Source organism: Chiloscyllium plagiosum, chromosome 14, assembly GCF_004010195.1.
Source record: "Chiloscyllium plagiosum isolate BGI_BamShark_2017 chromosome 14, ASM401019v2, whole genome shotgun sequence".
Classification (NCBI taxonomy): domain Eukaryota; kingdom Metazoa; phylum Chordata; class Chondrichthyes; order Orectolobiformes; family Hemiscylliidae; genus Chiloscyllium; species Chiloscyllium plagiosum.
In genome coordinates, this window is record NC_057723.1 from 36,708,906 (window position 1) to 36,732,142 (window position 23,237).

Here is a 23,237-nt window from a genome sequence, read left to right on the forward strand (position 1 = left end):
GGAGTGAACCAAGGAGGCAGAGGAGTGGATTCCTGTAAAAAAAAAAAGAACAGGAAGAGGAAACCTTGCCAGGCCCCTAAAGCTACCCAGCAATGAGGGAAACAACACCTGCACGAGGAGGATACAGGCAGCTCTTTGGATGGTGAGGACGGGCATAAGAAGGGTCGTCACCAGAGAAAGAGACACAGCACTGCGGGGAGAAAGGAGGGTAGCAACCTCCCCCCCCCCCCCCCCCCCCACCAAACAGGAAATGACGAACCCTCTGAGGGGACTGGTAAGGACCACTCCCCACCCGGTGAGAACCAGGAGGTACCCACCACCCTACAGCTCCAGGTAACTGGGAGCAACGATTCTCTGACACCCTGGTCCCGGCCCAAAGACACCAGAGCGGGGAAATGTCCGCAGCGTGGAGCTGGACAGCTACCTCAGCCCTGTGAGTGTCCAGCAGTTCCCTTATACCACAGGAATGCAGACAGCTTCCCCAGAGAGGCAGAACCAGCAGCAAATGGACACTGGTAACCTCATAAACTGTTAAAATGGTGATTTAAAAATTGTCACTATTAATGTGCGTAGAATTAAATCTGCTACGCCATATGTCTCTACATTGGCCTTCCTTGCCAACATCAAAGCCGATGTCCTGTTCCTGCAGAAGTGTGGGATACCGCACCTCAGCAGCTACAGGAAATGGTCGAGCTTGTGGGCCCATGGGCCGTCAGTTTGGTCGGGGGGCAATGAAAGCCGCGCCTCCGGCCTGGGTATCCTGTTGCGAGGAGGCAACTTCACCATCTCCGAGGTTAAGGAGGTGGTGGGCGGGCGCCTCCTTGTCACGGACGTCGTGTACTAAAACGCTCTCCTGAGACTGATTTTAATGTGCATGCCCCAACGGGTAAGAGTGAACGGTTGGCAGTCCTGCAGCAGCTTCCACTGTTGCTGGCTATGTCCAGGCTGGTCATTCTGGCCGAAGACTTCAACTGTATCATTGATGCAGATGGACGATCCGGCGGGGGGGACAGTAAACTGGAGGCCATGTCCAGAGTCCTGATGGAAACGGTCAAAAATGCCAAGCTGCATGATGTCTTCAGCACCCCTGCAGACGGAGCGCAGCGTAGATGCACCTGGTCACTTGCAGACGGGTCTATACACTCAAGGATAGATTACCCGTTTGTGTCCTGAACGTTCTGTCAGATCCACCGATGTCAAGCCAATGCTCTCCTCACCACTGCCTCCTGCTGGCCGGCTGTCACCTACAGGACGAGCAGCGGGCTGACAATGGACAATAGGTGCAGGAATAGGCCATTCTGCTCTTAGAACCTGCACCACTATTCAATGTGATCATGGCTGATCATCCTTAATCAGTATCCTGTTCCTGCCTTATCTCCACAACCCTGGTAAGGGAACGTGGAAGCTGAACCCCAAGCTGTTGACCCCGGGAAACATTAAGGAGCTCAAGAGGGATTACGCAGGTTGGAGAACCGTGAAGTACCTCTTTGAGTCTCCAGCGGACTGGTGGGAAACAGTAAAAGGGAACATCAAGAGGTTCTTCATCCTCCAAGGTGTTCAGGAGGCGAGAGAGAGGCAGGGAAAACTGTCCCAACTCCTGGAAAGTATGCAGAACTTGCTCCTGCAGATGATGGGGATCGATGTCACGGAGGACCTCCAGGAGGGAAGGGCCAGCAAGCCTCACTCTTGTGCCTTGGAGGCCTCTAAGATAATCTTCCAGTCCAGGGTCCGTTCTGTGGAGCAGGACGAGACGTGCTCACATTTCTTCTTCCAGAAGGTGCACAAAGAGAGCTCCGTGCTCAGCAGCCTGAAGGAAGAAGATGGCTCGATAATGTCATCTCAGGCTGACGCCATGAGGATCAGCAAATCCTTCTATGCCAGTCTGTACGACTCTAAGCCAACCGACAGCGCAGCCTCCCAGTCATTCCTGTCTTCTATCACAGAGGTCTTAGAACACTGGAGAGGCTGTACCAGCCGCTTTCTCTGGATGAGCTGACCAAGGCCCTCGAGTCCTTCAAAAAGAATAAAATTCCCAGAGGCGACGGCTTACTGGTCGAACTCTATTCTGCTCTGTGGGACTTGATTGGCCAGGACCTGCTGGAGGTGTATGTCAGTATGCTTCTGGCAGGTACCATGAGTGAATCCATGAGGAAAGGCATCATCACCCTCATCTACAAGCGGAAGGGGGAGAGGGAGGAAATCAGAAATTGGAGACCAATCTCACTGTTGAATGCGGAGTACAAAATCTTGTCAAAGGTCATCGCCAACAGGGTCAGGTCTGCTCTGGAATCGGTGATCCACCCTGATCAAACCTGTGCTGTACTGGGCAGGATGATCACTGAGAGTCTCGCACTCCTCAGGGATACGATCGCCTACGTGTGGGACAGGGGGTTGGACACCTGCCTCATTAGAGTGGATAAGGAAAAAGCCTTTGTCAGGATATTAAGTACGTATATGAGAGATGTTCTCTCCAAAATGGGCTTTGGGGACGGAATCTGCAATTGGATCAGACTGCTCTATACTAATATTGTCAGTGCAGTCTCGATCAATGGGTGGGAATCAGAGAGCTTCCCAGTCAGATCTGGAGTCAGGCAGGGCTGCCCCTCTCTCCTGCCTTGTTTGTGTGCTGCATAGAGCCATTTGCTGAGTCTGTCAGGAAGGATGCGAGCCTGAGAGGGGTGACTATTCCTGGCAGCAGGGGCCTACAGGCTAAGGCCTCCCTGTACATGGATGAACGTCGCCGTTTTCAGCTCGGATCCGCTGTCCGTGCACAGACTTATGTGCATATGTGACCAGTTTAAACTGGCCTCGGGCCAAGGTAAATCAAGGCAAGAGTGAGGCCGTGCTCTTTGGGAACTGTGCCGACCAATCTTTCATCCCCTTTGCCATCAGGACTGACCACCTGAAGGTGCCGAATATTTGGTTCGGAGGTGCTGGGGTGTGTGCCAAGTCTTGGGAGGAGCATATCAGCAAAGTGAGGCAGAAACTGGGCAGATGGAAGCTACGGTCGCTCTCCATCGCAGGAAAAAAACCTGGTCATCAGGTGTGAGGCACTGTCAGTGTTGTTATATGTGGCACAGGTCTGGCCTATTCTCAGAACCTGTGCCATTGCAGTCACCGGGGCTATCTTCCATTTTTATATGGAGATCAAAGATGGACCGGGTCTGACAGGGCTCTATGTATAAATATCTGGGCAACGGTGGAAAAACACACCCAATGCCACCCTCACCCTGATGGCCATGTTTGTGTGTGTCTGCATCAAGCTGTGCGTGGATCCCCGGTACGCAAACACCAAGTGTCACTACGGACTGAGGTTCTAACTGTCCCCGGTGTTACAAAGGATGGGCCTGGCCTTGCTGCTGCGGAACGCTCCAAGTAGTTGGACCGTTCTGTATCACCTGTCCTTCGTGGAGAAATTTATGAAGAAAAACACCACCTTTGACCACAAGTCCATCAGGAAGTGGTCAGCACGTAGTGTCCTTGAGATCCTTCGGGAAAAGGAGAGAGTGGATCCTGTCGAGCGGTTCCCTGGGCAGACTGTCAGTCATTTGGCAGAATGCCTCCTCGCCAGAACGTTCCAACAAGCACCAAGACATGGCTTGGCTGGTGGTGAGAAGGGCTCTGCGTGTGAGTTTCTTTATGCATTCCCAGACTCTCTCCCGCACTGCATGCTGCCCTCTAAGTGGCTGTGGAGGGGACAAGACTGTCACACACCACCTTCTGGAATGTGCCTACGCAAAGGAAGTCTGGAGAAGAATGCAGTGGTGGATCAATGGTGCTGGAAGAGCACAGCAGTTCAGGCAGCATCCGAGGAGCTTCAGCAAAATCGACATTTCGGGCAAAAGCCCTTCATCAGGAATAGAATGCAATAGTGTTTGTTGAGGTTTGTCCTGAGCAGCTCCGTGACTCGGGACTCCATGCTCTACAATCTTTCCCCCAGATGCACACCGAAACGGTCATCAACTGTGCCTGGAGGATCATCAACGCGGTCAAAGGCACTTTGGTCTGTCTGAAACCTGTTGATCTTCCAGCTGAAGGAGCTGACCCTGGCTGAGTGTTGCGGACTGTCACATTCCAAGGTCCAGGATTACACGTTGAGGGACTCGCTGAAGCTTGGGGCAGCTGCCGCCAAGGTGCGGTGGGGAAAGACCACAATGTAACGTCTGCCTGTCAAAGAAGAACAGGGGGCCCATGCAGTAAGTGGGCTCCACTGACGCCTTAGCTAAATATATGGATGGTAAACGTATAGACCTGTATATACAAATGGTTAATTCTGATCTCTGTATGTAAAGAAATGGGAATGTATATGTATGTATGGCACTACCAACTGGGCCGATCATCAAAATATTTTATGAATAAAGTGTATTTTGAAATTTAAAAAAAGAGATGTTGCCACCACCACACACTTATTCCTATCCGCTCCTTTGCTAATCTTCCGCAGGAACCATTACTTCTGGGACAATCTGGTCCACTCTTCCTTCACTCCCAACACCCCCACACAGACCTGTGCCACATTCCCCTGTAACCGCCAAAGGTGTAACATCTGCCCATTTACCTCCCCAGATTCCAGTGCCCCAAACATATATTCCAGGTGAAGCATCTTTGGCCAACATCTCTGTCTCAGGCTTGTTCAAATGTTTCAGTGAACCTCAGCACAGTCTGGAAGAACAACACCTCATTTCCTGCTCGGGGACCCTGAAGCAGTCCAGAGTCTATATAGAGTTCAATAATTTTAGGGCCTGAAAGCTCCCGAGACCTAGTCCTGTTCTCTAACAAGTCCTGGCCTTGTTATCGATGGTTAGCCACTAACAGCTTACATTAACAGGCATTTACCCTCCTAGCCAGATCATTATCCATGCTTTGTCCAAATATTCTTGTCTCTCTTTGGGCTCTATCTCCACATATGGTTCACTTCTTACTCCCTTCTACTTCCCAGCCACCCTGACAATCTTCTACATATAAACTGACATTTTCCGAGCTAACAGTTCTGAGAAGGGTTACTGAACATGAAACGTTATTTTGGTTTTTATTCAAAATGCAATTTTGCTTTTTTTTTAAAAAAAAAATCCTCATTCTGATGTTTCTTTTCCCAATCACGTTAGTTTGGTGTCTTCTGGCTGTTGATCCTCCGAGTGATTTTTGTCTCTCTCTTCTGTCCGGACTGCTTTCCAAATTCCTAGCTTCTCTAATCTGCCTATGCAACTGCCAACCACCTGACGAAGCAGCGCTCCGAAAGCTAGTGCTTCCAAACAAACCTGTGATTTTTAACTTTATGCAACTGAAGCTCTTTATGTTCCGGTGGACCTTTTCTGTAGCCTCTTATGTGATGCCCAAAACTGGCCTTAATCTCCAGATGAGGCTAAGGCAATGCCATGTACCGCAAACATCTCCATTAAAACTGAGGTTGCTTGCTGTCCATCTTCCATTCCACGGTGACTGCTCAATGGGAAAATCCGCCTCAGAGACAAACTTTACCACGTAACCCAGGCCGTTCGAGGTGGGGGGCGGGTCCAGGACCGTTAGCCAATGAAAGCCGAATATTGAGCGGTCGATTGGGCAGGCCCAATGGGAGAAGTTGTTGGTGTGAGGTGCCTCGCCGGCCCCTATATAAAAGGCCACATGTCGGTAGTGAGCGGACTCCAGAGGCAGGAGCCAGGTGTATTTGGGTTTGATTCTTCTGGTTTGGGACAGGCACTCAAACAGGGAAAAAAAATCAGACGTACATCCGCTTTATTCCTTTCCTTGCCACCCCCTCACTTTAATTTTTTAAAATCGGACGCCTGTGAGATGGCCGACGCCGGGCAGCAGTACGTGGAGGGATCGGAGAACGGTCACTACGAGGAAGGAGAGGGTCAGGCTGCCGGCGGCGGGCGGGGAATGGCGGCGTCGGTGGACGGAGCGGAACCTTCCTCCGGAGTTGACAGCGAGGGCTCGAAAATCAATGCTAGTAAAAACGAAGAAGACGCCGGGTAAGAAGTTTTTTTTGTTACTGATGCGCCAAGCCGCGGTTTTCCCGCCGCCGGTAGGCCCAGGCTCAGGCTCAGGGCAGCATGCGGTCCTACAGCGGAGCTCAGTTGGCAGTGCCCTTGTGAACGGGAGGTGCTCGGCGGCCGGTTATCCCTCCAGGGCGGTTGTGGTACCGTGTTCGGTCACATCGCCCGCGTTTCGTGAGGCGGTACCTCAGTAGGATGTGGAAGACTCCGTTTATTTGCCTCTTTGTGTGAGAGTTTGGGAAAGCTGGCGGTGGGGGTGAGGAAGCAGCACCAGCTCCTGTTCGGGCTGTGTCGCCGTCTCTTTGTTCACGCTGCTCTTGGCGCCATGTGCTTCCCTGGGCTGGGGGGAGGGGGAGAAACAGGAATCGGTAACAAAAGGTCTCCTTTTCTCTCCCGCTCTGTCTCCCACAGGAAAATGTTCGTAGGAGGCTTGAGTTGGGATACAAGCAAAAAGGACCTGAAGGATTATTTTTCCAAATTCGGCGAAGTTGTGGATTGTACAATTAAGATGGATCCTGCAACCGGAAGGTCGAGGGGTTTTGGATTTATCCTCTTCAAAGACTCTTCATGCGCCGATAGAGTAAGGTTGAGAAGGGTTTTTGTCGGTAGACTATACTTTGACCCAGGCGTCTCGCAGCTGTTGGAATGTAATTCAGAATTTTAATCTAAAATTGGGTGGCAAAAAGGCAGTCAAATTTGGGGGGGTGGTGTGGGGTGTGGAAGATACTGTATTTTCAGATTTTGTATTCGTTGCGAATACGGAGGTGAAGAAGTGTTTCAGGATGGAAGTTTCCACAGAGAAACTGATAAGCATTTGACCCTCGTATGAGGTGGCAGTGAGGAAGTGGGATGCTGTCATTTTAATATCTAGGCGCTGCGATGTTACTGTGCGTGGTCAGAATGCATAGTTTCCACGACTAACCTTGTACTTTTAAGAACAATAGGTCATTCAGTTCGTTCTGGCAAATCTAACCATTGCTCCGCACTCCTTGATGCCCTTGCTTACCTGCTGAATGGTCTGGCTATAATTTTACAGTTCAGTTTACTGATAGTTGTAAATTGCTAATTACTAGTTGTATGAAATATGGAGGGAAAACCAATGAGATCAAACAAAGGATGCACACAAATGCTCTAAATTTGTTTGAAATTAGAGTGGAACCTCAGGTGTGCAGATATATTTCACAAGGTGCCCACTGTTTTCGATGCATTTGGTTTACAGCTGTGAAGTAGCAGATTAAAAGCTTTAAGTAATCCTTTCTCGTGTAATAGCTTAGGATCGCACACAACCCAAAGTTTGCACCTATGTTTATTCACAGAGCAATAGGTAGACTTGGTCTTTATCTGATGTTGTACCTGTCTGCCCAACACTCTCAATTACCCCATCCAATTTAATAGCGGAGTCTGCGTTTTTTGATATCTGTAGGAAGTCCACAGCCCTATGGTTTTGACATAATAAAATGTTCCAAGGCAACTCAATGATATTCCAACAATTTAACAAGTCACAAAAGTAATGAGATCTGGGTCAATGGTGTTGGAGCATCTAGAAGGAAAAAAGAAGTTCTTAAGTATGTTGTTCTTGAGCTTAGGATCATGGCAGCTGGGGTCAATGCAACCAAAGTGTAGTGAGCCCACATTGGAGGTTAGACTTGGAGGATACTTCTGACTGCAAGTCCATAAGAAATAGGAACAGGAGTAGCATGTTCAGCCCCTTGAATCTGCTTCATTATTCAATCTGATGACTAGTTCCACACTCTTCACATGTACTTTGGCTGCCCATTTTCCCATCTCCTCCCTTTTTGCTCACTGATCAATAATCTATCTCTGCTTTTAAATATTTGTAGAGACTTTGCACCCACAGCTGTTTGTGGTAAGGTTTTCCAAAGATTCAACCATTGGAAATTCCTCTTTTTAAATTCTTAAATTGATGTCCCTTCATTCTGCGGCTGTATCCTTTGGTACTAAACTCTCCCATGAAGAGGAAACATTTTCTCTCCGTGTTTGCCTGTCAAGCCCCTTAAAAATCCTGCATGTTTCAATGAAATTTCTCATTTTTCCAAATTGCTATATGTAGAATCCCAATCTGTTTGCTTTTTATTTTCTTTTACTCAAAGGCAATCCCTCCATACTAGGGGTCATCTTGAACTACGTACCAATGAAATAATTCTCTTTCTTAAATAAAGGGACTAAAAGTTCCCCAGATATGGTCTTACTAGCACCTTGTACTCCAACCTTATTGAAACTTTACGTGAGCATTTCTGTGGTGCAAGGGAAATTACAGTTGCAAATGCGTAGTATCGGCAGGTTTAGAAAATAATCTTTTAAAGCCACATTTTGCTTCTTAATGTCCAATGTCTATAATAGGTGAAAAGATCTTGGAGGTGAATGTGGTAGTATTTCATTATTTTGGATGATTGTTTAGAAAGCGAGGACAGTTAGTGGTGTACTGAATTAGTCAATAATGTAAGTAAACCATACTGGTCATGATACAGGATGCTATAAATCTCTGTTTGGCTTCCATTCATTGTGTGAACTATTTGGTACAATGGACATCCGATGCAATACTTTATCCTATTTCCCTAAAACCCTTTTGATTAGCAGGAGTTTAGTTGTGGCTGGTGGAAGAGTTTAAGCTTTAAATGCTTTTCATAAAGTGAAAGGCTTAGTTTGTAACATTTTGAATTATGTTTCCAGGGATTAGACTAGAAGTGAGGGTTGCAGGTGCTGGAGATCCAAGTCGAATAGTGTGGTGCTGGAAAAGCACAGTCAGGCAGCATCTAAGGAATAGGGGAATCGACATTTCAGGTAAAAGCCTTTTATCAGGATTCCCAATTATGGGCTTATACCTGAAACGTCGATTCTCCTGCTTCTTGCATGCTGCCTGACCGGCTGTGCTTTTCTAGCACCACACCTTTCAATTCCAGGGATTAATCTCAACCAGAGGAAGTAATTTCTCTTAAGTGTAGTATTTTGAAATCTGATTAGATCATCTCCTAACCATATAATTTCTAGGTGATGCAGTGCAAGTTTGTGCAATCTCTAAGTAAATTTGTATAGGCATCCTTGTAAACTTGCACAGCATTCCCTGCAAGTCTGATATGCTTCCTGTGGTATGTTGTCAAAATCAACTTCTGCAATTTGTGGGAGATGTAGAACTTTTGTATATCTTATTCAAGTCCTATAGGTATGAATGCAGCATTCTATATCTGTACTTCAGTTTGTCACATTTTATGTACCGGATCCTTGTGTCTGTGGTCTGTTGATATCTCTACCTTTTTTTTAACCCCACTTTTGATGTTCTGTCCTTCATATTGGATGGCTACTCTTTTTCCTACAATGGGCTAATCTATTGCCATTAAAGTCATTTCTTGAGTAAATAATGCACTGGATGAACTTTATTTTGTTAGCTAGCTTTTAATCCCTAGAATTGAAAGGTGTGGTGCTAGAAAAGCACAGCCGGTCAGGCTAGCATAGGATTGCATAAATTTTTTAAAATTGCTATCAAACTTGCAGAATTTGCATGATTAATAGATACTTATGCACTTTCAGCAATAACTAACAGTGAGCATATATGGATTTTGCTCTGCTTGTTTTCCTTACAAGTAAGAGGACACCAGGTTATAGACCAACAGGTTTATTTGAAATCACAGTGCTGCTCCTTCGTCAATGAAAGTAAACATGCACAATTCCATACTGTTGTTTTTGAAATTTCTACTTTTTATACATGTAGCTTGTTTTTTCTTAGGTTTTGGAACAAAAGGAGCATAAACTAGATGGTAGAGTAGTGGATCCTAAAAGAGCAATGGCAATGAAGAAAGAACCTGTGAAGAAGATATTTGTTGGGGGTCTTCACCCTGATACCCCAGAAGATAAGATACGAGAATATTTTGGAGCTTTTGGTGAGGTACGTTTTTTGAGAAAGTGTGATGTATTTTAAAGTACTACATTAAAAGGAAGAAATGGGATAATGCTTGATCTCGTCTATCTTGTGTTTGGTGAGTTAGGATATTGTGTGCGTAACTCTTTACAGCCAGACTCGCTTGGGATTGAAATGATTGGATACATGTTTCGCATAAAAGTGTAAAACTAGATTGTGAACCTTCATTGTACTGTACCTATTTGTAGTATTGAGTCAAAAGTGAAATCCTGATGCAGGGCTTATGCCTGAAACATTGACTTTCCTCCTCAAATGCTGGCTGACTTGCTTTGCTTTTCCAGCAACATACTACTTGACTGACTGGCAGACATCTGCAGTCCTCACTTTTTTCTTTTAGTATTGAGCCTGATTACCCTGACAGCGTGCAACTTTGAGCTTTTTTTAGTTTGACATGGCTGGGAATGAAAACACCATATAAATGTTACAACTAGTTAGAGTTGCTCTTGTATAGTTGACTAGGTTAAAAGCAGAGAACATTTTCTGTTGGCACGGTACTAGAGTCATACAGGTGTACAGCACGAAAGCAGACACTTCAGTCCAACCCGTCCATGCCGAACAGATATCCCAACCCAATCTAGTCCCACCTGCCAGCACCTAGCCCTTATCCCTCCAAACTCTTACTATTCAAATACCCAACCAGATGCCTTTTAAATGTTGCAATTGTACTAGTCTCCACCATTTCCTCTGCCAGCTCATTCCATTAACGTACCACGCTCAGAGTGAAAAAGTTGCCTCTTAGGTCTGTTTTATATCTTTCCCCTTTCACCGTAAACCTATGCCGTCTAGTCTGGACTCCCCCACCCCAGGGAAAAGACTTTGTCTATTTATCCTATCCATGCCACTCCTGATTTTATAACTCTATAAGGTCACCCCTCAGCCTCCGATGCTCAGGGAAAACAGCCATAGCCTATTCAATCTCTCCTGATAGCTGAAATCGTCCAACCCTGGCAACATGATTGTAAATCTTTTCTGAACCTGTTGAAGATAAACAGGTTACTGCAATGACATAATGACTCTTTGAGGTATTGTCTATGTTCAGAAGCTACTTTATTTAGATGAATTATGTGTAATGTACCTCCTGTATGCAAGACTTTTTTTTTCCCTGCTTCAGTTTAAAATATTAGCTTTGCGCTTACAAACTTTGAATTCAATTTAGGTGGAATCAATTGAACTTCCAATGGATAGCAAGACCAACAAAAGGAGAGGATTTTGTTTCATTTCATTTAAAGAGGAAGAGCCAGTAAAAAAGATTTTAGAGAAGAAGTACCACGATGTTGGAAATAGCAAGGTATCGGATGCAATTAGCTTATTTTACAAAGCTTCAGAAAGAAAAGTCAAATTTTATACACTAATTAGTTTTGTTTTTGTTACATAGTGTGAAATAAAAGTAGCTCAGCCTAAAGAAGTTTATCAACAGCAACAGCAGTGGGGAGGCAGAGGTAGCGTTACAGGACGGGGTAGAGGTGGTGGCCGTGGAGCTGGTGAGTTGCATGTTTACACTACTAAATGTGAAGGGGAAAATAATGTGTGAAATCAATCTTTTAGTACTTAACAGTATGTCTTGCTAAATTTAAAGGTCAAAGTCAGAACTGGAGTCAAGGATACAGCAATAATTACTGGAATCCAAGCTATGGCAGCAGTTATGGTTACAGCGGTCAAAGTGGCTATGGTGCATATGGAGGCTATGATTATACTGGCTATAACTACAATAGTGGTTACTATGGTGGATATGGTCAAGGATATGACTACAGTAAGTACATTTATTGCTGTACTGAAGCAAGGCTAGTTTGGATTGAGGCCTAATGTGTTGGAAATTCTAATTCAGTTTTTAATGTTTTAGATTGTGGCAGAAAATGGCCACATTAAATGCCATTTGCTAATTCCTCTCCAACTAACAGATTTGACCATAAGTGCCATTCATGAAATGTCCTGTTTTTGCTGTCTTGTTTCAGTGGAAAACTGCATTTTGTATATCAAATTTTAGAGCATCAGCTTAGCTTTTTTTTCTTCCAGATCAGAGTAACGGCAACTATGGGAAAGCGCCAAGGCGTGGGGCAGCTCACCAAGGTGGATACAAACCATATTGATATGGAATGTGAATGCAGGTACGTTGCCAGTTCTGCAATGAGTCTACTTCTGAACATTGGTATCTTTCGAATAACTAAAATGAGTGGTGAGATCTAACCAAGGTCAATATTTTCTGGTGCATTTTATGTTTTAAAAAAAAAATTACTGGTTCCTATCTGACGTGGTAAAACAAATGAGGAAGGACTTTCACAGGTGTTCTGCGCATGATTAGAACAGCAGTGTATTATACTCAGAGCCTTTTACAGAAAACTGGAGATAGGAGGAAGACAACTTGTGATCCTTATTGAAGGTGTGCAGTTACTCAAGGTAGGCAAAAGTGAAGACTGCAGATGCTGGAAATCAGAGTTTAGATCAGAGTGGTGCTGGAAAAGCACAGCAGGTCAGGCAGCATCCGAGGAGCAGGAAAAACAATGTTTTGGGCAAAAGCCTGAAGGCCTACCCTGGAGGCTTCCTGCCTCTATTCCTGATGAAGGGCTTTTGCCCGAAACTGCAATTTTTTTTCTTTTTCTTTTCCTTCCTGCTCCTTGGATGCTGTCTGACCTGCTGTGCTTTTCCAGCACCATTCTGATTTAAACTCTGGTTTCCAGCATCTGCAGTCTTCACTTTTGCCTAGTTGATTTTAACCTTACTGCAAATCCTCTTGCAAGGATGCCTAACTTGAAGAAGTGGAGAGAGGAGGAGAACAAGAATCTCAGTGAGCCTTTCTCTCACTGCAACCCCCAGGTCATCTCCTCTGCCCTGAAGCTCTTCGATCAGTTACTCAAGGTGTCAATTATGGTTGTTGTAAGCTAGCTGAGAACTATTATGAGGATGGTATGGGGGAGGGGGTTGGGAAGCCACCTACCAAAAATTGCATCCCAGTCCATTTTGTTGATTCTACATTTACGATAGAACTCTGTTCAGTTTTGAACTTTACGTTCAATATTTGATTTAAAGGTTCAATTCAGGATATTGCAAGGTAAACCCGATCTCCACGACTGTCTTTGTAGTTCCTAGTTTTATGATCCAACCAGTACCCAGTTGCATGTACTAACTTAACATTGCCTTGAGGCATCTGCTAATTCTAATATGTACGGCCAGAACATGACTGGCCTAGGTATGAGCTAGTAAACACATTTTGATTGCTGTGTTTGTTAAATTGAATGCATGTAGACTGAACGAAATGGATTTGAACCCAATTTTCTGAAGAAATTATGTCACCCCCTTTGTGGCTGATTTTTGGATGAAACGTGGGTTTGCTACCATTTCATTTTTTTAAATAAACATTCCCATCAGTTCTGTACAATTAGGTTTTTAAACTTTTGCTAACTCTTTGGATGAAGGATCCCACACATTTTTTTTTTCTCTCTCCCTCTCTCTCTCTCTTTCTCTCTCAAATCTGGAGAATGTCACATGAAGATTAACAGTAAGTAAACTTCATGTAAAATTAATTGGACTTGTGATCCCTTGAACAATAATAAATGTTTTGGCTGTTTGGCAATTCAAAATTCCACAGAAATTTAGTTCTAAAGGACAAATAATGCTGTGGGTCATAAACTTCCATCCATAGGAAATTGCAGATAATTGTGATCAGATTGTAAGCACAGAAGTGCAAAGAGTACTTTTTAAAATTTCAAATTTTGGAGCAAGTTTGCTGAGACTGATTTTCATAGGCACACTTTTTATTTTCTTTTCCCACTTCAACTTAATTACTACTCGAAATTGCGATGTTTACACATGTTCTAATGTGTCATGCCAGTGTAGTTCATAGCATGTGAGACATAACCTGAAGGAGTGGACAGGATTCCCTAAAGATGTATATTTTTAAAGCTAATTTTTCTTGCTCTTAGCTACATACCTTGTGGATATTTATAGGACAATATAATTGTCTCTTGCTGTACTTGAATTGACAAGCTATATTAAAGTTGGATTTTTTTTTTAATGGCCATCCAACATGGTGTGCAATTGGTTAGCTTCAGTTTGGGTGATTTAAATGAATATCCGGTTTAGTGTTCAGTGCTGTCATAGTTTTAATCTTTGCCCTTTTTTTCTCTAATGGGTGGTTGACAAGAAAAATGATATAGCCACATTTACTTTGACCACTTGCTTCATTTCAGTGAACTACCAATGTGATCTTCCCAACACCGCTCCAAATTTGTTGCCTTACTTCTATTAAAAGATATTTGTATGAGAACCATAATTGATTATTTTGGTACTTTTTTTCAGGTCATCAAGCTGGCAAAAAATACACAGGTCCTCTAAATGCAACTGTGTTGCATTTGGGGACTAGACTGTTTTCACTCCGGATGACCCCAAATGTACAGAAGATTGTTTTAGGGAAGCTTGTCACTTTCCAACTTTTTATTTTGTAGTCTGTCTTTTGTGTCGTACATTTCCTGTGATGGAAGTGGTTTTTACTGTACTTTTTGGTACCTAATGGATGCTAATAATGTATTATGTAAGTTTGTATTTTACATAAAATTACTGGATTTGCATCAATACCTTGCTTATTGGAGCAATCAGAGTTTCAGAAATAAAAGTTCCTTTGTGTATTTGTGTTGCATGAATTTTGTTTGTATTCATTTCAGTTTACTTCTGATTTTATGTAAATTAAAGAACATCGAAGGCATTCTGTTTTGAGTTAGTATTTTACATGTCTACTTGATGGGGTGTATTGCTGGACCATTAACTGGTATCTGCTTGTACAAGCTGTTTTTTGGAAAATTAGGATCACTAGCACATTTTATAGGATTAGCTTTCATTTTTTGATATGGTACTGTTTGTGTTATTACTGACTTACAAACAATCCTATGGATCTGCAGTTGAAAGCTAGTGCAGAAGCTAATTCAATAACTTCAATGCAACTGCTTTGCTATTTAATAATAAATTTTATTTTTGTTCTTTACTACAGAAACAGTTTCTGATGATAAAGATCATTTTTAGTGAAATGGGTTTTTGATATGTGCACAACTGTATTCTACATAAAATCATAAACTTTTTAAAAAGGTTTGTGTTCTTCACCTATTTGTATATTTTACTATTTTTAAATATGAAAGGAGTCCATATGAGAAGTGGTGGAAAGGAGACTTTTCTCCATTTTAAGTCACAGATCTTTTAATGTCCCAACTGTCAGAAGTCCAGCAGCAGTAATGTTTGTTAGTGCAGTATTCAACCTTGCATTGAATGTTAATCTAGTCTAACTTCAGGACCTGGATTGGAATCTAGGACACTGATACAGATAGGTGAACCCAGTGATACTGAAATGATTACTGGATTGATTGAGTTGTTGCTTGGAATGGAGAGTAATAGCAACTTTTATTTTTGTATGGGGTCTTTTTGTTAGAATATTACAGATTATAGGGTGATGTGATGGTTGAAAACATGAAAGATAGACTGCACAAGGTGTCTCAAAATATTGTAGGGGCAAAAGTGTGCAATTTTGTACTGGAAAAGAATTGCAGGAATTGGGAATGTAAATATTAATTTCCAGGTTTACTAACGAAACCAAGTTTCCAAGATTCAGTTAGAAAAGAAATTGAAATAACACTGATTAGGGTTTGCTGACAAGGAAAAATGATCCTAAAGCAGTATGGCCATATCCTGTCTTCATGCTATGGCATTTATGTAGGCTTCGTTGCTGCATCCATAAATTCAGTCTTTTGATTCACTTCAGATTTGCACGTATTGGCCACTTTCAAATCTGTGATACAAATATTCACAAAACAGTTACTAAAAATCCCACTTTTGTGCAATAGATATACTTTTAAGTATTGATTATGACATTCTAATGGCAACAAATGTTAGGGAGGAGCATTGCAGTTGTCTCCTCTCTGTATTTAACAGTACTGCTATTCAGCAGTACTTTTTTTTAATTGCCAAAAGAAGTCCTGAAATGCCTGTGATTCATCTGTTAAACTGCAAATCCCTTTACAGTAGTGAATACATTGGGATACTGAATCTATTTACACTTGTTATACCATCTAGAAGTGTCCTCCATAGTCAATTAATTACTTGAAATTTGGTTGATAACTGGTAAGTGGTGCAGAGTACCATGCAAAAAGTATGAGGTTAATTGGATTGTCATTTGTGTGCTTTTGATGTTAGGGCTCATATTTATTACTTATCTCAAATTTGCCCTTTTGAGGTGGTGATGAGCCATCACCATGAATAGCTGCATTCTTTTTGAATATAGATACACCCATTAATGTTAGGGGGAGTCTTTTCAGGACTCTAGTGGTTGTCATTGCAAGTCAAAATAGTGGTATTGTAGGGCCTATGTAGATGGTGATCTTCCTGTTAAATTTTTTTGTTCATGTAGTGGTAATGAATTTGGAACGTGCTCTGTAAAGGGCCTTACTGATGGATGACACGCACTGCTGCTGGGGCCATCTAGATGAGGCAGACAGATAAGTTTTTAGCAAGCATTTATCAATGTCCATGAGTATTCCTATGAGATCACAACTAGTCAGGCAATGTTTTAATCAGCTTTTGCAAACACTTACCAGTAAGTATTGTGTCAATTTTTCCAACTAGATATTGCGCATCTTCCATGGTGAAGCACATTGGGGGTTTGAATTTCAGGACATTTCTATCTGGTCCATCAGTGCTAAGTAAGATAAATTCCTTTTTCAACCTGATGGGTAAAAAGTGTAAAATTAAGTTTAAAGTGTATGAACAAAACTATTTGAATACCATAATTTCTTTCCTTCTGTCTGCATGAACCTGAACTTTCCATTCTGACATTTTACTATTCTCTACCTCCTACATTGTTCTAATGAAGCTGGAGGAATGTGCTATTTGGATCTCTATTTGGATGCTTTTAAATCTTTCGCCGATTAAACTTTTGAATTCAATTTAATGCAGCTTCTATCTTTCTGTTAGATGTTAGTAATGATTCTGCTATTGCTATTTATACCTTGGCTAGGACTGACACTTGTTGTCTGCTCACCCCTGCCATCCTCCTGAGAGACATCAGGAAGAGATGTGTGTAATCAGCCTGTTTGGGGCTACTGCTCCTGATTCTCTTCAGTTGAAGTATGGATCTTGTTTTAAATATTCATAATGTTGCAGTGGTCTTAATCTACATCTAGTTTATGCATCTGTCCCCGATTTTTATTTTTTTGATTATTTTTTTTAAAGTCCTTGCTGTAAGTCCTTCTAATTGACAAAGAGTGAAACCGATTAATGTTGTCCTTGAGCTAAATCAATATATTAAGGCATTATTTGGAGAGCATCTATATAAAGGGGGTAGCTCAGTTGGTACATGACCCCATTGCTTTGAGACCTACACTAGGTGATAATAAAGAAAACTCATTTGTTTTCTGAAGTATTTTAATCTGAATCTATTAACTCACAATTCTCTTCCGTAGAAGTTGAGAATTACTCACAGTTCTGACAACTTTTTTTCCAAATGAAAAGTGCTCTTGATGCAAGAACTTGCAATTGGTTATAGATTCCACAGACCTAAAAATAATTCATTATCTGTTTTCAAAAAAAAACTTCTGGCATTTAATTTCAATGCAGACATCTGTGTAATAGATATGCTAAGTGTTTCTGTAATTGTTGAGATTAATTTCAATATGATACATGAAATTGGTCCAGTCTAAGGATCAGTATTAGCTGGAGTTCTGATGGTCCTAGGCATTAAGTATTTACTGTCTTTATTTGATTGGCAACTGGTCAATATTAAATAGTTCTAGGTTTGAGCCTTCTAGTGAGCTAATGGGGATTGCAATCATTGGAGGAGGTTAATGTTGAAGAGCATGGGTGCAAGTGAATATTTAGTTCTATGGACAAGTTAGAACAAAATTCAACATCAAATTTTCAACATTGTTGTAGGCAGAGGAAGAAAACTTTCAGTTTTACAACAATCTTAATACCTTGCAATTAAATATTCGGCTTCCGCTGTAGCAGGCGTCCTCTTCTGTCGATCTCTCACCAACTCTGCTCCGATAAATAAACCAATACCCCTTTAGGTACAAAAGTGAAATATGTCAATTCAAAATCAAAAGCATTCCAAAATAGTTTTATTGGCAGATTCAATACCTGACATCTCCAATGATTGGGTGTTTGACCTTCAGTTCATTTAGTAGGTTCATTAAGTAGGTACCAACTTGTGTAGCACTCCCACACAGGTCTTCCTTCTCAATGACTTCCAAAACTGCAAGTCCAATTGCACAGGATACTGGACTTCCTCCAAACTGGAATACATCAGTGACATAGCTAATAAGAATTTTCAAATAATCTTTTCCATTCTAGCGTCTGTTGCTTCCATCTCAATAGTGTGGAAACAGACCCTTCTGGCCAACCAGTCCACACTGACCCTCAGAGTAACCCACCCAGACCCATTTTCCCTCTGACTAATGCACCTAATGCTATGGGCAATCTAGCATAGCCAATTCACCTAGTAGCTTTTAAAATCCAAAAATGTGCAGGTTAGGTGAATTGGCCATATTGAGTTGCCCGTAGTGTCGGGTGAAGGGGTAAATGTAGGGGAATGGATCTGGGTGGGTTGCGCTTTGGTGGGTCAGTGTGGACTTGTTGGGCTGAAGGGCCTGTTTTCACACTAAGTAAGTAATCTAAATTGTCATGAAATCTAAGTAAAATAATCGCTAAAAATACAGAATGCAGTGGTTACAAATTTTAACAACTGAGCTTTTGCTTAACCCCATTTATAAATGTATTTTCTCTTCCCTCTTTTCTCCTACCCCACATTGCTGGAGTGTAGATTCACACTTCAATGTTCTCTTGGGGATATATATAAAAATGTACACACTCTCCCTGTCACTGTGTATAATTGTGCAATCTGGCTAATGGGCAGAAATGGGACTGAATACATGTCGATGCCTTGTAACAGAGTTTATTAGAAATTATCAGAAAGAATTATAACACCATCTTCTACAATCTGCACTGAACATATAAAACCAATTGATTACCAAGTGACAAGTCTGGAAAGAACAATTATATTTAACCAGCAATACAAATTGAGAAAGCCTATGATTAGGCAGACCTCAATTGTAATACACAGTTTACACTAGTTTGAGTAAAGTATCTCCCTACACATTTTGTCAATTGTGTTCTCATCTGAAATGATGTTCCCAACGATCATAGTTTGGATACATTAATTACAATTTTGTTTGTGCCACAAAAAACCATGGTAGCAAAATACAGGAAATAAACCTATTTATTGTTTATTTTTTATTTTTAAAAAAAAGTGTCATTCCTGATTTACCTTCAGTGACTTTGGTACTTTGCAAAGCTAGGGTCACACAAGAGGTGCTGTCTTGAACTATGTTTTTAAAAAGCAAATGATTATTAGTGGAAAGCAACTTCTGAGGTTATGCTTTTTTTTCATAAAATCATTTCCTTAGGAGGTGGATGAGGAAAAGATTCTTAGGAATAAATGTTAATGAGGAGTGGGTGCTGACTTACTGCGTACCACAGGTACAGATCCTTTATCCGAACATTCAAAAACCGAAATGCTCCAAACTCAGGTTTTTTTTGAAGTTTTCTTTCATTAACAAGGTTGTTTGATGAGTAAATAGTTAACCCAAGTCAACCCTGTGGGCGGCACGGTGGCACAGTGGTTAGCACTGCTGCCTCACAGCGCCAGAGACCCGGGTTCAATTCCCGCCTCAGGCGACTGACTGTGTGGAGTTTGCACGTTCTCCCCGTGTCTGCGTGGGTTTCCTCCGGGTGCTCCGGTTTCCTCCCACAATCCAAAGATGTGCAGGTCAGGTGAATTGGCCATGTTAAATTGCCCGTAGTGTTAGGTAAGGGGTAAATGTAGGGGTATGGGTGGGTTACGCTTCGGCAGGTCGGTGTGGACTTGTTGGCCCGAAGGGCCTGTTTCCATACTGTAATCTAATCTAATCTAATCTAATACCCACTCGATGTGTGTCACTCAGGTGTGACATGGGAGGGTGTGGCCAAGCCTGGCCTGGGGTTTCTCTGTGCACACTCCCAAGTCGACACCCACTCTGTGTGACACTCAGATGCAATGTGGGGGGTGTGGCCAAGCACGTTCTTAGTTAGAAATCTGGATTACTGAGGCTAACTGCAGGAGATTAATTCAACACCAACTAGCACAAGACTTTCCATGACTGCAGCTTGGCTAACCACTGTATTGATTCAGTATATCAAAATAGCAACTCAGGTCCTTAATTTTAAATACGACCAAGCAGAACCTTCTATTTTGAATTTGGTAATGTAGATTGAAACATCATAAATTTCACAGGGTAGAGGCAGAGATATTGTTTCCCTTTTTTTGGAAAGTCCAGGACTAAAATCATCTGAATAAGGGGTCGCACAGTTTAAAACCGAAATGAGTAGTGAATCCATGGATGACTTTACTGCAGAGGATTATCAATGCTGATTTAAGTATCTAAGACTTAGATTTTTAAATCTGCCAGGGAATTGAGCGTTGCTAAGAAAATGTAGGAATGTGAAGTTGAGGGTTAGCAGATCAGTTATGCAGAACAAACTCAATGGGCTGAGTTGGCTTACTTTGCTGTTACATCTTAGAACTTCTCATTCAGAGTTATTGGTACTTTTTAAAGTATGTTACAAAAAACACAATCGACATTGCTTTTGCATAAAAGTATTGGTTTGATTTGAAGATTTTCATTGACAATCTCTTGTTTTTGCAAAGCAGCTACAGTCATTGTTCCTGACTTACTGTATTAAAATGCTCCACTCCAGTTGCAGCAAATGCACCTGCGATTTCTTTAGTTGTCACCACACAAGCTAATGGGTGTCCATTTCCAATAGGTTTGCCCATAGTTACAATGTCTGGTAAAAAATCATCTCCTTGTAGTTGGAATGCCCAAAAATGTTTTCCAACTCTTCCAAATCCAACTTGGATTTCATCAGCAACAAACAATCCTCCAGCTTTGTGAATATGTCTGCAAAAAAGAAAAGCAGGTAAACTTAATAGCATTTGATAATATCTTTCCTCTTTGCCCCTGCACAACCTGTGAAAAAATATCGTGTACCTTTTTGGAATCTGGTTTCCATAAAACATTCTCAAATAAAAGGTGGAAATTTCCCATTTTCAGTTGGTGATTAGGATGTAAAGCATTTGTGAAGTCTTAAGAATTACATGGGTGGCATGTTTTTAGATGTGATTATCTCATAGCTGAACGAAGTTTAATCAGGGGAGGAATAGTTGATCATCGGTCAGATGAGAGGAAATAAGCAGGTACTTAGGAAAGCCCTTAAGTTCATCTCAGAGAAAAATAGTTTTCTATGGATGTAGGTTTGCTCGCTGAGCTGGAAGGTTTGTTTTCAGACGTTTTGTCACCATACTAGGTAACATCTTCAGTGAGCCTCCGGATGAAGCACTGTGGTGTAGCCTGCTTTTTATTTATATGGAATAGAATATAAATAGATATACAGATAAGTAATGTATGTCTATTTATATTCTATCTATTTATCCTACATCCAGAACCTCAACCTAATCTACAAATCTTCTCAAAACTCACTAACAGTTTTCTGTGTTGGATAATGGTAAGAGTGCAGCCATAGCCTAGCTACAGAAGGAAGGAGGAAAAGGAAAGTAAGAGTAAAAGTGGTTTGAGATTCAATAGTATGGAATGGTAGAGAAGTGTAACTTCAAGATGCATTCCCTCCCTGGGGCCAGGCCAAGGATGTCATTGAACAGCTGTTGGTCATTCTGAAGGAGGAGGCGATGGTCGAAAGTGAGATGAAGTCCTGCAGTAATATTTTAGCAGCTGGGTAGCAGGACTTTGAGGATTAGCGTCTCTGAATTACTCATAGTGCCACATGCTCTTGAATACAGGAATACGCAGAGCAGATAAATGTATGGCTGAAGAGTTGGTGCAGGAAGAAGGGCTTTAGATGCCTGATGTTTCCTCACTAAGAACATTGTGGGTTTACCGACATACAGCACATGGACTGCAGTGGTTCAACAAGGCAGCCCACCAGCTTCTCAAGAATCAAAAAAAAATCTCTTGAACTGGCATACATATCTGCCCTTCTATTTCTTCCTGACTGTTTCAGAGTCTATAATACAACCCAAAGTGATTGCCCCTTTTTAAATTCTCCTATATGATCTCAATTGAAGAACCATCCATGATTTCAACCCTCCTTATTGCAGTATTTCATGCCTTTATCAATATTGTGACACCATCTCTTTTACAGCCTGAAGGTTCTATATTTCAGATATTGAACTGTCAGCCTTATTGCTCCCTCAAACATGTTTTCATATTAGCAATGACATTATATCCCTATGTATTAATCAACACTCTCAACTCATCTGCCTTACTCAAAACGCTGTTAGGGAAGGATTTCCAGGATTTTGACCCAGTGACAGTGACGGAATGACGATATACCTTATTTCCAAGTCCGGACGATGAGTGGTTTCAGTGGGAACTTGCAGCTGGTGCTGTTCTCATGGATCTGCTGTTTAGCTGCTGTTATCCTTCAAAATGGAGGTCGTGGGTTTGGGGATTGCTGCCTAAGGATCCTTGTTGAATTCTGCAGTGTATATTGTAGACAGTGTACATTGCTGTTCCTGAGTGATAGTGGTGAAGGGAGTGTATGTTTGTAGATATGGTATCAATGAGGTGGCTGCTTTAGACAATAGACAATAGGTGCAGGAGGATTGCTGCCTAAGGATCCTTGTTGAATTCTGCAGTGTATATTGTAGACAGTGTACATTGCTGTTCCTGAGTGATAGTGGTGAAGGGAGTGTATGTTTGTAGATGTGGTATCAATGAGGTGACTGCTTTAGACAATAGACAATAGGTGCAGGAGTAGGCCATTCAGCCCTTGGAGCCTGCACCACCATTCAATATAATCTTGGCTGATCATTCCTAATCAGTATCCTGTTCCTGCCTTATCTCCATAACCCTGGATTCCACTATCTTTGAGAGCTCTATCCAACTCTTTCTTAAATGAATCCAGAGAGTGGACCTCCACTGCCCTCTGGGGCAGAGCATTCCACACAGCCACCACTCTCTGGGTGAAGAAGTTCCTCCTGAGCTCTGTCCTAAATGGTCTACCCCATATTTTTAAGCTGTGTCCTCTGGTTCAGCACTCACCCATCAGCGGAAACATGTTTCCTGCCTCCAGAGTGTCCAATCCTTTAATAATCTAATATGTCTCAATCAGATCCTCTCTCAATCTTCGAAACTCAAGGGTGTACAAGCCCAGTGGCTTCAGTCTTTCAGTGTAAGGTAATCCTGCCATTCCAGGAATTGACCTCGTGAACCTACGCAGCA

The 23,237-nt window shown here is 42.2% G+C and overlaps 2 protein-coding genes across 4 annotated transcripts in view; one reads left to right on the top strand and one right to left on the bottom strand.

Moving 5' to 3' along the window:
- The first annotated feature begins 5,603 nt into the window (after positions 1 to 5,603).
- hnrnpaba (heterogeneous nuclear ribonucleoprotein A/Ba) lies at positions 5,604 to 14,557 on the top strand. Of its 3 annotated transcripts, XM_043703580.1 has the most exons (9): positions 5,605 to 5,969; positions 6,405 to 6,573; positions 9,736 to 9,894; positions 11,084 to 11,215; positions 11,303 to 11,408; positions 11,504 to 11,677; positions 11,941 to 12,032; positions 13,400 to 13,420; positions 14,221 to 14,557. In XM_043703580.1, the coding sequence occupies exons 1-7, from the start codon at positions 5,620 to 5,622 to the stop codon at positions 12,012 to 12,014; spliced, it is 1,164 nt and encodes a 387-aa protein (XP_043559515.1). In that variant the 5' UTR covers positions 5,605 to 5,619; the 3' UTR covers positions 12,015 to 12,032; positions 13,400 to 13,420; positions 14,221 to 14,557. The 3 variants fall into 3 exon arrangements, with proteins under 3 accessions (XP_043559516.1, XP_043559515.1, XP_043559514.1); XM_043703579.1 differs by lacking the exon at positions 13,400 to 13,420; XM_043703581.1 differs by lacking the exons at positions 11,504 to 11,677; positions 13,400 to 13,420 and having other exon boundaries at positions 5,604 to 5,969.
- Positions 14,506 to 23,237, bottom strand: part of phykpl (5-phosphohydroxy-L-lysine phospho-lyase) — a 48,063-nt gene continuing 39,331 nt past the window's right edge. The window contains exons 8-12 of the mRNA XM_043703577.1: positions 20,672 to 20,897; positions 18,040 to 18,194; positions 17,874 to 17,963; positions 16,497 to 16,627; positions 14,506 to 15,694 (exon numbers count right to left, since the gene is read on the bottom strand). Of these exons, the coding sequence (XP_043559512.1) occupies positions 15,615 to 15,694; positions 16,497 to 16,627; positions 17,874 to 17,963; positions 18,040 to 18,194; positions 20,672 to 20,897 (682 nt within the window). The 3' untranslated portion in view covers positions 14,506 to 15,614. The remainder of the gene's footprint in view (positions 15,695 to 16,496; positions 16,628 to 17,873; positions 17,964 to 18,039; positions 18,195 to 20,671; positions 20,898 to 23,237) is intronic.

Excerpts from the sequence above, each read along its gene's own strand:
- hnrnpaba (XM_043703580.1), top strand. The coding sequence starts at position 5,620 with ATGTCGGTAGTGAGCGGACTCCAGAGGCAGGAGCCAGGTGTATTTGGG. Across the intron at positions 9,895-11,083 it reads ATTTTGGAGCTTTTGGTGAG|GTGGAATCAATTGAACTTCC; the intron begins GTACGTTTTTTG and ends AATTCAATTTAG. Across the intron at positions 11,216-11,302 it reads ACGATGTTGGAAATAGCAAG|TGTGAAATAAAAGTAGCTCA; the intron begins GTATCGGATGCA and ends TTTGTTACATAG.